General features: G+C 47.8%; 1 protein-coding gene across 8 annotated transcripts in view; it reads left to right on the top strand.

The window, feature by feature from the left end:
- Positions 1–14,796, top strand: part of OTULIN (OTU deubiquitinase with linear linkage specificity) — a 70,582-nt gene that overhangs the window by 28,568 nt on the left and 27,218 nt on the right. For 6 of the 8 annotated variants that reach the window (XM_082453846.1, XM_082453847.1, XM_082453845.1 and 3 more), the window contains one exon: positions 179–5,499. The exons of the other annotated variants lie outside the window; for them this stretch is intronic. In XM_082453846.1, the coding sequence (XP_082309972.1) occupies positions 179–373 (195 nt within the window). In that variant the 3' untranslated portion in view covers positions 374–5,499. Of the gene's footprint in view, positions 1–178; positions 5,500–14,796 lie in introns of those variants that run through there. 8 annotated transcript variants of the gene reach the window in all.

Raw genomic sequence — 14,796 nt, 5'->3', positions numbered from 1 at the left:
GCTTGCTTATAAACGACCCATATACACGAAAGGACGGGGGCTGGGCCCACAGGGAGGAAGAAGGGCTGTGGCTGAGCCGTGCCGTGCACCTCGGGGACACCAGGGCGGGAGCGGGTGGCGAGCCGCATCCTTCACTGTGGCTTCCCGCCACACCCTTCAGTGTCTGCTCTTCCCCCAGGTTGAGATGTTCCTTCTCGCCTACGCCGTGCGCCACGCCATTCAGGTGTACCGGCTCTCCAAGTACAGCACTGAAGAGTTCGTCACCGTCTATCCCACCGACCCCCCCGGGGACTGGCCAGTGGTGACCCTGATCGCCGAGGATGATCGGCACTACAACATCCCCGTCAGAGTGTGCGAGGAGACGAGTCTGTGAGACACGCTTGGGCGGCCCGGCGACTCGGCCAAGGTGCACCGGCGGCTCCTCGGCTTGGGCCTCGGGCCCGCAGGCCCCTTGGGATGAGCTCTGAGCACTCTTGGGCCCTGTGAGCCAAGCTGGGCTGGAATGCTCTGAAGACTAGCTTTTGATAATCAGAATTAATCAAGTTTTTTCCCTCACCTATGATGCAATATGTTTCACTGGGGGCCTTCAGAGCACACCTGTTGACAGGTGCAAACTGCATCTCCATAAAACAAACACATTTGTATCAGCGGAGACTTACTCTGGAGAGGAAAATACGCTCAGAGCTCTCTCTAGTCGTAAACTGGCTTTCCGTTGTTTTTGAAGATGGTAATTTTTTTGTTTTGGTGGTAACGGGTCTCTGCAGTGCCCTTCCTGTGCACCTATGCAGTCTGCTTACATGGTAGGGTTCTGGGACAAAGCCTGCCAGTGGCCCAGCTGTAACGTCCTCTGATAGTCTCATCGAGCAGTGGTTTGGATTTACACGTTAATTAAAGCTGTTCTAAGCAGATTGTCTAATGGAAGGTTAGGAACTGGGTCCCCAGTAGTGAGTTATTTAAAGGCTGGAGAAGGAGCTGCAGGGAGATGCAGTGGCAGCAGGACGTCCTGGCTCTGAAGAACGTGACAGGCGCCTGCGGTTGGGAACACACCGGGTCTGGTGCTTGGTGCAGGCACTGGGTGGTTGGCGGGCGAGCGCGGCTTGTCGCTCTCTAGGATCAGGGCTGTTCCTTAGTCTCCACTTCCATGGATTCACCATTTTATAGTCAGAACAAGGCTTAGATCCACCTGCTTTTTTAGAGGAGACCAAGGCCAAATTATTATTTTTTGGAGAATGCTTCCATTGCCAAATCCGTGTGGCTCCTCTGTTGGATGAATAACAGCAAAGCGTCTCAGGCTTTTCATGGGTAAGTTTAAAGAGAGCACGTGCTTAAAACTGACTGCAAAAGCGTGGCCGAGCTGCATCTGCCCTTGATTTGGCTATGCCTGGGGTAGGCAGTGTTCTGGCCACGAGTGATTGCATGTCACAGGCTAGGGTGGTGCCTGGGGGCTGGACAGGGCAGCCCAGCTGAGTGTGGTCTGCATTAGGGCCCGAAGCATCCACGTGGGGTGTGTACTGTGGCCACGGCGCAAGGGATGGGACGTGTCACTCTTTAGGACTGTGTCAGTGGCATCTGAATTGGCTCAGTATTTGTGGATGTGGTGTTACCCTGAAGCACTGAGCTTTATTTTATAGTAAGTAAGATCTTTATTTGGTCCAATTTAAGCTTATAGTTTATAAGCTATCTAATCTTTGGGTTTTTTTTTTCCTCAGAGGGGCAAACCTTTCGTGATAGTGTTAGTTTTGCTTTCACTTAAAAATTAAAATTCTTGGTTGAGAAAACTCAGAGGACCCATAAAGCTATGCCGACTGTTACATTAATATTGGTGTTTCCCCATTACCTCATCAATAATATTCATCACGGTTTGGTAGCTCCTTATTCATTGGCGTGTTTGAATTAAATTCTGCTCTAAATGTGTGTGAATGTGTTGGAGAGGCTTTGTTTTTCACTGTGAAATGCAGTGGTGCCTCAAACAAGGAGGTACCGAGAAGCCAAATGAAAGTAAAAATGATGAATTCTTGTTGGCGTTGATGCTTCATTTTATGTAACTTAATTTTCATGTAACTTAAAACAGGAAATGCTTACCGTTCATACTTGAACATTTTTAAAAGCACAACTTCAAACACTTAGGTTGTATAAGGCAGTAGGGGTCTGTGTCCATCTAACTGTTGGTTCATAGCCGCTGCTGAATTTAATAATAATCGTGATCACCTGTCTTTGCATTTTGCGAATGTTCTAATCTTAGTGAACTTGAGTTGAGCTGGGCTTCTGGGCAGCTTGTTTACATTTCATACTTTTTTTTTGTTCCTGTGTGTGATATTGTTAGAGTGTGTGCAGAAATTGTGGTCTTAACCACCCCATTGATAAAATTCAAAAGGCTGCGTTTAAGTTGCTCTCTGTCCCAAGGCCTTATTACACTCTGCTCTCAGACTGCCATCCAGGCTTAGAGGGATCACAGCCTAAGAGAAGTAAAGCTTTCAAAGAAACAGTCCTTCAGGAAATATAGATGATTGGCCAACTTTAAAAATATTTTTTTTGTTGCAACATGCAAATACGGTTGCCCCAAGTTTTAATTCCATTTTTCATTCCTGGTCTTGGCCTGGTCGGGTGACAGCAGCAGAATTGAAATTGAATTGAGACCAAAATGGATTCAGGAGGATAATCTACTCAGAGGGAATTTCTAAAATGATAGTGTTCCAGAAAAAGGAAGATAGTAGGAACGACACTGTGCTTACTTTCTATCCCAGAGTTTATTGCAAGAGTTCAGTGGTTTTGGACCCTATGGTCTTGGCAGAAGTATAATGTCTACCTTAAACAGGCGTGACTTATACCTTTGAGCTCACTTAAGGTGCATTAAACCTAAAAGAATTTCCCTGTAACAAGTTCCATGGAATTAACGCTGCTCCCTCAGAACTTTTCCCCCTTCCCCTCCTCACCTGCTAAGCTCCTACATTTACAGCATCCATTGATTTCACTCATAACACATGGAACAGTGATGGTGGCCGTTGAGAACAAGCTGCCAATGTGCACTCTTTCACTTATGATCTCAGCGTCGGGGGTGGGGGGGATTTGATCTGAAATGTCAGTTCCTCTTCCTTAGAATCCAGCATATCCAAAAATGCTTTAAAAAGACAGAACAGGATTGACCCTGCTGTCTAGATAGAGCCATTTACACTTTGGTTATTCTGTTATACATTCGGTTAATATCTGGTAAATACTGATGTTTTTCTTTGTGGAAAACAGACATTGCCTTTGTTTTCTTTCATTATTCTTTTTTCCCTCCAATTCTAGAGCTTATCGGGTAAAATCTCAGGCCACATGAATCTCACACCTCTGTCGGAAGAAACACCTTTGTTGGTTTTTGTGTGCTTGTGTTTTCCTTTGTTTTTTAAGAGGCTGTGTTATTCCTCCTGCCCTCTTCACCCCAAGGTGCTCTTTCACTTAAGAGTTGGTAGTCTGCATTTTGAAGAGCTTCCAGGTGGTGACTATTAGGTGCTGTCTCCCCTTTAATGATCTAGCATTCTTACATCACAGCATAGAAGTAGGACTCAAATAGACTTCCTGGCTTTTTCTCCTTTTTGGTGTTAAAGTTTGATTGTTTTCCTCTCTGTCTCTTTCTAAAGCAAGACTTTGCAGGTACTCCCCCTTTGAAAGCCAGAAAGTGTTTTCAGAAGTATAAACCTCCGGGGAATGTTACTTGTAGGCATACACAAAAATACATAGGTGCCTTTTTTAAAAGATCTGTATCTACTTAAAAACAATAAAAAGGAAGCCCTGAATGTGTGTGGAGTGAATCTGAATCTGAAATGTGTGTGAAAGGTATAGAATCCCCAAACAGTTGAGCAAAGGCAGGGCACAGTGTCAAGTAATTTAAAAATGGCCCAAGGAACTGTAAGAAGTGAACTGAAGAAGGAGGAACTGATTTTAGATTAAAAATGCCTTTTAAAAACAAAGCAACAGACGCCTGACAGACAGACCTCCATGGCTTACGTTATACAAGGATAAAAATCTGAACCGGTGGAAGACTTCTGTGCGTGGATTCTGCAAATTCCTTTTTCTGAAGTTTAAGTCCCCGACTTAACAGAAGGAGACTATGTAATGCTTAACTCTTTCAGAAAAACTTCTTGGTGATGTCTTCTGAGGGGCTGGAGAGATCAGGGAGCCAGTGCTGAGTTATGCAGTGAATTAAGACATGGGCAGCTGATGATTAACACCTGTGTGATCCAGTTAATAACTTGGAACCATGAGAAGCACAAAACTGCACTGGTTTGGCTGCTCCCACCCTTGGTAGCAGTAGCAGTAGGAGCAAGGCAGGCTCGGCCGTGACCAGAAGGCATGTGTGTGTATGTATGAATGTGCCTGCTTGCTGGCCTGCAGTCGCGTTGGGACGTTCTTATGTACGCGAGGTCCCACAGCCTGAGACCCGGCCACATTTGGGAGGGTGAAGGTGAGCTGTCCCATTTGCATTTTTTTTTCATGGTAAATTGATATTTATTACTGGGAATGGTGGGATGGGTTAGTAGGCATAATTGAACTATACAGAGTGGTCATTAAGTCTGGAGATAATAGATAATTGTAGTGAAAAGTCATATCAACAAGCCATTTATTATGTATATCTCTGTTCCCAGGCCTTTATGGCCATCTGTATATTTCCATATTTTGAATACTCATTAATAGGGAGAACACTGACCAGAGCTTTATCGCATTCTTGTTGATTTCTTGGGTATAGTTGTGGGTCAGGAGTGAAATCGCCAAGACATGGGTAATCCAAGGAAAGGATACGGGGCTGGAGATAACCACGGTCTCGGCAATCTTTTGGGGGTGGTTGAGCTTAATTCTGAACTTTAAAATAATTTTTTTGTACTTAAGACCTTTTGTATAATGAAAAATGCCTTGATCTGTATTCTCATAAATGGTGCTAAAATATGGTACTCCTACAGGAACCAGAGCAATACCACAGTAATGTTGGTCACCTCGAGTATTTCGTTGTGGGAAGAAAGCCAAAGTGAATGTATTTAATGAGCTCGCTTCTCGTTTCCATTGTCTTTATAAAAACGTTTTGGTATCGTTACTCGCGTTTTAGCCGCTTCCGACTCTCTGTGTTGTGAATTCGCAGAGGGTAACGACCCACCTTCTGTCTCTGGCGGTGGTTTCCCTTCCGTGTCAGCCGGGCTGCAGAGGGAGGGCAGCCGGGAACGTGGTGTGAACCTGGCCCGCTCGTCTTGGCTTGTTTAGCAGAGTGTCGTGTTTACACTGTAAAGTGTCAGCATTTGTCAGGAACCGCGCCTGCTCAGAAAACTGTGCCCTCAAGGCTCCCGTCAGCTTGGGGCCTTGGTCCTACGTGCATCCGCGGCAGGAGTCTCCTCGGTGATGTGCTGAGGCTTGTCTTCGCTGTCAGAGGCAGAGCCTACTCGGGTTTTGCTGCTGGTCCCCTGTAGCACACCTGGCCACTAAGGATTGTAAGAATAAAGAAAAAACAGAAAATAAAAACTCAGAAGCCTGGCTGTGTCGCTCTGGTTAAATGCCTGACTTTGAGGACCTGGGAGATTTGGGTTCAGTGCTTTCAACTTTCCAGCACCTCCAAGACGGGCCTGTGATGCCTGATGACTTTACAGTGCTGAACCTGTAAGGAAGGGATCCCCCCAAATTAGATGCACACTTCTGGGCTTCTTGGGTCTGGATTCAAGACCAGTCTCATCACCCACTGCTCGGGGGAGCTGGGCCCAGTGACCCCGCCTCTGTAGCCTCAGTCCTCACCTCCACCACGGTCTGTGTCCCCTGCGGGTGGGGGGAAGCAAGGTGCAAGCACTCAACAGCGGCTTCCAGCAAGATCCCCTAGGCCTGCAGAGCAGGGCTGCAGTCACAGTCAGACCCAGCCTGGCCGTGTGTTTGCCGAGGAGGGGCCCTCAGCGTGTGCAGCATTCTTGGGTGTTCAAGAACCATCCAGACCGATGGAAACGCACCCAGAAGTGTGATAGCAAGAACTTGTATGCACTGTGTATGAATCGGACTGCCACTGAAAGAGGTTAATCATCTGAAGAAGGGGGAAGCCAGCGGGCTTTCAAAGGTATTCTTGGGGTTAGAGAATGAAGTTTCGGCCAGCGGTGCCCTACCTTCCTGCGAGTCAAAGAACTGAGTCTTTGTAAAATGGTGCTGGGCTTCTGAAGAACCCACTGCTTAGGGGCTGGGCATCCAGAGAGCAGCAGTGGCAGGTTGGTGACGGCAGCAAAAAGACCTCCCATGCTAAAGAGCTCTTCTGCCTTCACTGCCCCGTTCAGTTGGGTTAATAAACTCAATGCTGTAAATACACTCTCCCCTTTCCCCCTCCTCTGGTCTGAGTTGTGGTGCTGTCCTCAATTCCGAGGGCAGTGTTTCTGGCATTTCTCCTCCATCGCCTCCCCCGACAGTAGGAAGCGTGGAGAAAAACAGGGATCTGGGCTATGGATCCTAGGGAGGCCCTTAGGAATTATAACCAGCAAATGATCAAGAAAATGCCAACTGTCATGTGTGTAAAACGAGAGTATTTATGTGTATATACAGTACATTCCCACTTAACCATGTCTCCCTTGTTCGAAACCTGGGCATTCTTTCTGCACATTCTCTAAATTGTCTCCCCTTCCCCCTCCTCCGGCCCTTGCCTCTTGTCTGGGCCCATGACCAGTGGCCTGGTAATGACCTTCTGACTTGCTGGGTCAGGAGAATTCATTCCAGATTTCCGGCCCCCAGCACAGTTCCAGAGGCAACACCGATTTGGCCCTTGGGCGGAAAAGCCCAGGGTGACACTCTCCCAATCAGCTCCCTAGGGCTGAGTGTGGGTTTTTCTGCTCCCCTGTCCACGACCCTGCAGCCCAGCCCTGCACCCTTGCAAGCAAGACCCTAGCAAGATGGCTGAGAGGTCTGGCGATGGTGGTTTTTCGTTCTCTGTTACAATTTGGAATATTCATATAAGCTGAGGACACTGTCTTCCAAATACCTGCCTAGTGCCGTCTCCCGAAATCAAGAACTGGGATGCAGTTTATGGCAGGTAAAAACACTGCCATGCTGTGCCATTCCTTAGGAGACCGTACTCCTCAGAGTGTTGGAGAGAATGCTGAGAACATGAAGAGCAGACACGCCATGGAAGTTGTCTTTCACGTCCTTGGAGATCACATCCTAATTGTGCTAGTTGGTGAGGAGCTGTGATAGACTAAGGTTTAAAAAAAAATCTTTAGAACACTTATATAATTAACATCATTGACTATTTCCAGTGTTCTCAATTGTAAGTGGTGCTGTAATGAGCCTTCTCATTCATCGGTCTTTTTATGCCTCCTTAAATTGACCCTGTTTAAGGCTCTTGAAACGAATTTCCAACCTTCCCTTAAAAGAGTTGCAGGAATTTCACCCTCACCAGCAGGTACTGCGGAGCCCACTTCATTGTCCCCTGGGTGACACTAGGGGTAATTTAATTTTAAACTTTGACCACCTGGCAAGAAAAAAAAAAAAGAAAAGAGAAAGGAAGGCGTTCAGCTTTAAATGGCTTTCGATTCTCATAAGGGTGAACATTTTCCCTAGATATTTATGGGTCAGTGGTACTTCTTCCCTGCGTTGCTTTTTTACGTCCTTTGCCCGTGACATTAACTTCTTTCCCTAGTTGAGTGTAAGCTTGGAACATGTCACCGAATTGTCCTCTGAAGAGGTGCCACTGATAGGCATTCCGCTGCAGAGCAGGAGGGCGTTTCCTTAGGCCCTTTGCCAGCGCCGAGCTCTGTCAAACTTTGCTCTTTGCTGAGTTGACAGTTGGACTTTCAATCTGTGTTCCCTTCCTCGAGCGAGGCCAAGCCTGTTTGCCTTTGTAGAAGCCATTCACGGGTCAGTTTCTGGGCGCTCTCTTTTCATTCCCTTTGCCCAGCTGTTCACAGTCTCTAACTAGGCAGTTGTATGTTAGAATGCTTTCGATCTCCCATCTGTATTTCACAGAGAGACTTAGGGCTGGGAGCTTCCAGAAGGGAAGGCCAGCAGAGGGGCTGTCAGCGATCCGTGTCGAGCCCTTTTGGGGGAACTGGCTCAGGTTATCTTAGTTCATGGAGAGCTTGACCTTAGCGACAAGAAGAGGGGGTTGGAGATGAGAAGGCTGCAAGGAAGAGGGCTGTTACGCAGGTGGCCTAGAATCAGCGTGTGTGCAGGGGAGGCACGTGTGAATGAATTCATTCACCAAAGAATGTCTGCTCTGGGCAGGCACATGCCAAAATGGGATGCAAGACGAGCTGGCCCAGCGCTCCGCTCCCCATCCCTCCCGGCCCCTCTGAGGCCCTCTCACCCCTCCCCGTGCATTTGTAACAGATGAGCTGGACCAGGGATGGAATCGCTGATCACTTACTGCCTGGTCTGGAGTTGGAGCAGGAGGAAGGAGGGAGGGCGGAGGGTAAGAGGTTTTACTCTTGGTAGTTGCTGTCTTATGCCAGCCTTGCTCCCTGGGCCTGCCCGGGGCTCAGCTCTTGTTCTCTCGTTCTCACACAGGATGCTTCCAGGGGTCTTTGGAGACCCCGCTGCCCCCAGCTCAGGACCTCTCCTCAGCAGTTCTCATGAGGTGGCTGATGGCCCCTCCCCTGGCCCACCACTTCCTCCTTTGCAGTGCCAAGGGTCCAGTGTTAACCTCTAGCTTCTTTCTTCTGAGCCTCATTCACCCCCTTAGGACCTGAGATGACCCCCAGGTCAGCTGGTTGATCTGTGTCGCCCAGGCCTGGTTCACGGGGAAGACCTCGGCGCCTTCTGCCCCGGTGAACGTGGCACGTGCCGCCACCCCAGCGCCCCCTCTCCTGCAGCTCACTCTTCCATCAGACCTGACGGGCGAGGAGGACACCCGTCCACCGAGCGCCCCCCACGGTAGGGGCCCACCTCAGGGTCTCTGAGTGTCTCCTGCAGAGCCGAGTCGTCAGGGTTAAAGTGTCAAGGGACCCCCTTCCCCCACCCCACCAACGCGCGTGCGCACACACCCCTGAGGAGGGGCGGGGCTCCGTGTAGCGCCGCGAGGAAACCATCTCTCCAAATCCGCTTTTTAAAATACCTCTTCTTGGTCCTTTGACGCCCTCATGGTGAGTGAGGGATGGAAGCGGAAACAGGTGCTGGAAGGGGGGGGTGACGTTAAGCTTGGCGCAGGAGGCTGGGGCGCCATCAGGAGTCCCCGTTTTGTACTGCCGCTTCTCTTTGGTGTCAGCTTCCTCCTTTCCGGCCGAGCCCTTGCTTACTGCATGTAGCCCAGACTCAGCCTGGCGCCCACCCAGGTAAGCGCAGGGCCCTCCTTTCAGCACCCCAGTGCCTAGCGAGACAGGAGGGGCCAGCCTGCAGGGGCAGGGTGAGGTGGGCAGGCTGCTGGGCATGACTGTGCAGGCTGTGCGCGGCAGAACTCTAGATGTCATTCACATGATGGTCCAGGAGGACACATGAGCTTGGAGAAGTAAGAACCGGTTTGGAGGCTTTTAGCATCCAGGCCTTCGGTGACCCGGAGCCCCTGAACTAAGCAGTGGGACTAAGACACTGCAGAGGAAGGGACAGAAGTGAGAGAGAGTGAGAGAGAACCGACAGGGTTAGTGACTTGACTGAGGGAGAGGTGGGACACGGTGTGGGCAGGTTTCCGGGTGGGCGCTCGTGTGGTTCATCTAGTCAGGAGATGGCATGGGGGGCGGGGCAGGAAGGGTGCTAAGGCCCCTCTGGGACCCTCTGAGGAGATGTTGGGAGGTGACTGGACCGCAGCTCTTTAACAGGTCATGGCTGGAAAAACAGCCCTGGGGATCCCCAGCGTGTATTTGGAATTGGAAACAGGCCCAGGTTAGGTCACCCAGGAGCGTGTAGAACTGGATTCCCAACTAAGGTGGGAGCAGGCCTGGGGCCTGGGGTGTAGGGGGCCGCTTTGAGTCTTTCTTAAAGAGAGTGGAATTAAATAGCATTGAGGAACACGGAGGGTGAGGAAGGCTGCTGAAGTCTGGGCAGTGGCAGCATTTAGGGGAAAGGCAGAAGAACAGAGCTGAAATAGGATGTGGCGTTGCCAGGCACGGGGAAGAAATTGCTTTTTGACTCCATCACGTGTGAACTTGGGAGCCTCTGTCCTAACAGGGCCCCGGGGCTGGGGGAGACCGGAGCCGACCACAGCCAGCTTTCCTCAGCCACTTGCCATTACAGCAAGAGAGCCTGGTACGTGAAGCAGATGAAAGAATTTTAGGTGTGTAGTATAATGTAAAGTTTGATAATAATAATTCTATTTGTTCATTCTGTTTTGGTCTTTGGATTCAAAGGTTCTGAACCTAAGGTACGATTAGTCTTTGTTTTGTTCTATAAAAGCTCTAGTAGTTTTTCTTTGTTGAAAGCAGGCCGGCAGTAATGTTCATAGATGTGTTGGCTGGGGCACTTCCAAACCACTTGGAAGGTTAGCAGACGTGCACCCCCGTCTTCACGCACTGCCATCTACGGCTCTGCAAATCCTGATGTCGCAGTAGATGAGGACTAGAAAAGATCTCGTTCTAGAGCCAGAGGAGGCTGAACCAGAGGCACCCCATAACTTGCCTGGCTCACAGCTAATAAGCCACAGAGATAGAATTAGGCCTTGCGCTCCTGATTTCTTTTGTTCCTTTTGCATAAAGACCAGTGTGTTGAACTGTGAAGTTAGCATGGTATGTACTGGCTTGCATTGTCCAGTAAGAAGCCTGGAGCTTGTTGGGGGCCGAAAGTAAGAATATAAGCAATGCCAGTATACCTTTCATCCCAGCATTGCCATTAACAGTGTTGGATAGGAAAACTTAGAAGAGGGCCTAGTTTTCTCCCTGATATTAACCGGAACACCCGTTAGATTGTATCTGTGAATGTATCCAAACTAGTTATCATAAGGGGAAACATTCTGGAAGTTTGCTACCATTGTATAAGGTGCGGATGTCGTGGTTTGGGATAATTCACAGATAGGTAAAGAGGGGAGAGGCAGGCGTTTCAAAACCAGGAACTGGCTCGTGACGGTTACTTTGACATCCTCCTGATTGGAAGCCCTCAGCCTTCATAAACGAAGACAGGTATGAACACTAAAGGTCTTCTGCAATGTGAGGCAGGGTGGGGGTGAGGTGGGCTGGCGGCCGGGAATGGTTGTGCAGGTTGTGCACTGCAAAACTCTAGGAGGTGCCATTTACATCGCTGTCCAGGGGGACGCATGAGCCTGGAGAAGGAAACTGTTTTGGAGGCTTCTTTAGCATCCGGGCCTTAGGTGACCAGGAGCCCCTGAGCTAAGCCAGTGGGACTTAAGATGCAGAGCGAGGGAGGGATGTGCGAGAAACTAGGAGGGAAACTGATTGGGGTTAGTGGGACCCCCCCCGGTGGGGGGATCGGGGTGTTGTGGAGTAGGTTTTTGGGAGGATGATAATGTGATTCATCTGGGACATCAGGAGACAGTGTGGGAGGGGTGAAGAGTTGCCCCTTGCGGGAGGACTGCTCCCCATGGGGAAAATTGACAATGCTTGGGCCAGCACAGCTCCACATCCTGGCATCACAGCCAAGCAGGAAGATATGCCATATCCCAAGTGCCGTGGGTGGAAAGAACGATGACCTCTTAGACTTCAAAAACCTGTAATATTAGAGGCAGTAATAGGGAAGCATGGTAGAGGTAGTGCTGAGATCTTTGATTTAACTCAAAAACGTCATGAAACAGTAAAGAAAATATGCGATCTCAAGCAAGTCAGTAGCATGCTAACATCCTTGTTGATTGCTGGCAGGTAATAAAACACATTCTCTATATAATCTTTCGTAGGAGGTTAAAAAAATGAGAGCCATCATTCTCTGAGGTTAAGACGTTAGGGTTTAAAAAGAGAAATGCTTTTCACATAAAGACTGATAAGAGCAAGAGTCCCTTAGATGTGGGCAGGAGGGGTTTTCACCTTCTGTTCCTCTCACTTTCCTAAAGCCGGGCTATCTGGTGTCCCCATTCTAGAAGGGGTGGGGAGAAGCCGGGCCTCAGAGAACTTTCAATATTATTGCAGTTATGGAAAGTAAAAATGCATCTTAGTACGGAATAAAATTTGAAGAAATAAGTCATATTTAAGTAAGACAGAGAGTTTTGGGAAATATCCCAGTGGGTAGAGGTTTCAGCTGTTTACCAAGGCAAAGGGCGAAATTTTAATATCCATGTACGTTTTACAAAAAAGGGAAATTGTAGTCAGAAATAGGTAACCACGTAATTTGGGGTGTGTAAACAGACTAATGGTTAGAATAAGAAAATCAAGAAACTAAAAGCAATCTCAATCAATATGCTGACCGTTCAAGCTTTACTTAAAGTAAAATTAGAGTATGAAAGCTATTTGACAATATATGAGCACAAACCTCCTCCCCTCCAAAAAAAATCCTCAAAAGCACATATAAATGCTCTTAACAATGCAGAAACTTACATCTATTTAATACATACACAGCACTTGTTTAAATGCAACATATATTTTATACCAACCTCTGCAGTCAGTTTTAATCAAGGCTCCACAAATATTTTAATGTGATTGGTTTTGACAGTTTAAATGAAACCCACAGTTTTGATGAAAAACTGAAAAGCCTGTAAGCTGACAGCCACACAGAGAAAAATGACTCCCAGAAGACTTACTTTTGTTAAAACAAAAAATTCTGGATCAGTGCTAATATTCAGATCTGAAACGGAGAACGAGGTAATTTTATTTTTCCATTGCAGGATCCTGTACCATGTTCTAAACCCCAGATCCTGCATAGACTGTTAGACCAGGAAGGAGCCTTAGCAATAATGGCCTGAGCTTCTCATTGTTCAGGTGACCAACCTGGACAGAATCCCATTTGTGGCTCTGTCAGGACTCCTGAAGCTCTGTGACTAGCTCCTTGGTCGTTCCAGCTTTAGATATTTGCCCTCTCAATACATCGCTAAGCAAACCAAATAGAGCATGGGCCCAGGGAGCAGTGTATTTGCCCAGAAGCCCTGCGAATGTGGTACCCCTGGGGGCGTGGCCTGCTTCCCAGTGACTGACTGCCCCATGCTTTGGCTGCTGGGTGACTGGTGGTCATGGGAACCCTGTACCGCCTTTGTTCCACCAGAGTAACTTGAACTTCTCCTTCAGTATCTGGTTCATCCAAACTGTGGGTCCCCCATGTCCGCAGCCCCACACTTCAGGGAACCAGAGTCCACCTGGCCGTAGTGTTTCCCACCCCCAAGACACCATTTCTTGTCCCTGGTTCATGGTTGGAGAACATCTGCCTCTAAATCTTACAGTAACGACCAATCTCCATACGTCACTGAATTTCCACAAAGCTGGACGGTGAACGAATGGTACAAGCATTTTTAGCTGGTCTGCCCCGTCTCCCCCCTTCTTGAACCTAAGGAGACCACATATATTGCTGGAGAGAGAAAGGCTTCCTGGCTCTCATGCGCTTCTGTTTGCATGTACGGATTGTAGAAGCCGATGCCAAATCTTGTTAGTGAAGTGCACTTTGGGTTACATCTCCTAACTTAAAAAAAAGTACCATATAGAAACGTGTGCTGAAGCCGTGGGTAGCTGACAGCAGTCTATAAAAGTGCGTGGATCTTACACAGTCTTTCAGAGACCCTGGTTGATTGCCAATGAAGCAGAGAAAAAAATTCTTCTGGAACCACTTGGACTTGGCAAGGATGACTTAAAAAAAAAAAAAAAAGATTTGGAGGCACGTCTTTGGTGCTCTTCTTTGCGCAGAGTGCAGTAGCTAATAGTTCTGACCTCCCCTCTGGAGGAGAAAGTGAAATCTTAAGCTCTCACCAGCTCCTCTTCATTGTTTTCCCTTTTGAGGTCAGACAGTAAGCTCTATAATTCGTTACACCTTTTCTGACTCTGGAGTGGGGTTTGGGCTATTTTGATTATGGAATAACATGTCCCTCATTTTGCACATTTGGGTAGTTAATTTTAGACATATAACCTTTAAAAGGGCAGGCAACAGGGTCTTTCCGTGTATCTTCAGATTTTCTCTACATCCTGTTTTGTGTGTGGTTAGAGCAGTCGATGAATCACGTGATGTTTTGCTGCTTCAAAGGACAGAAATAGAGACTCCAAGTAACCACATAGAGGAGCATCCTGAATGTTTACCAAGCACGTTGCTTTAAGACATGCTTTTCTAGGTTCAAGTGCTTTTTATGAAAGAGCCGTGTGAGGGCGCTGCCTGAGGGTGCCTGTCTTCTCAGAAGGCGGGCAGGAGCTGCTTTTAGGGAATTGGCTGCACGCGCAACACAGATGTCTCAATACTTACAAATCTCCACGAGCTATAAAGCCCTGCTCATTGCGCTTTTGGTTATATATTTTTAAAAAAGGTTAGGACTTAGAACATAAAAAGGCCCCTTTCCTGGACCGTGCATTGCTTTGACTGATGAAGACTTCGTCCTAGGTTTAGAGGTCAGCTCACCTGCAAAGAGGCCAGAAACCCTGACTAATTGGTACACACCAGCTCATGCAGTCCTGGGCACTGGTCTATGTAGAGATTTACAGAAGTAGAAAGATTTTTAAATACAAGAAAATATTTCTCAAGATAATATCATTTAATTACAGCTATATAAATACTTTCTCAGTCTCTCTCCCACTTAAGTTTGAAGAAAAAGAAAAAACCCAGTCAGAGAACTACTGAGTCTTTAAATGGATGTGTTTCTGGAAACTAAGGGTACAAAAAAGTGGCTCTCCCCCTGCTCCTTCCTTCCAGAAGAACCCCAAATGAGAATGAGGTAGGAGGGTAGAGAGCTGTTAACTTTTTCACTTCTTGCTCTAGAGGTATCACTGAATAACTTTTCTGGTATTTGGGAAATGCAGTGATTATCCCAAT

The sequence above is a fragment of the Balaenoptera physalus genome (assembly GCF_965194825.1).
Source record: "Balaenoptera physalus genome assembly, chromosome: 3".
Classification (NCBI taxonomy): Eukaryota; Metazoa; Chordata; class Mammalia; order Artiodactyla; family Balaenopteridae; genus Balaenoptera; species Balaenoptera physalus.
Note: the sequence above shows the minus strand (reverse complement) of the source record. Positions and strands in the feature narration are given on the sequence as shown.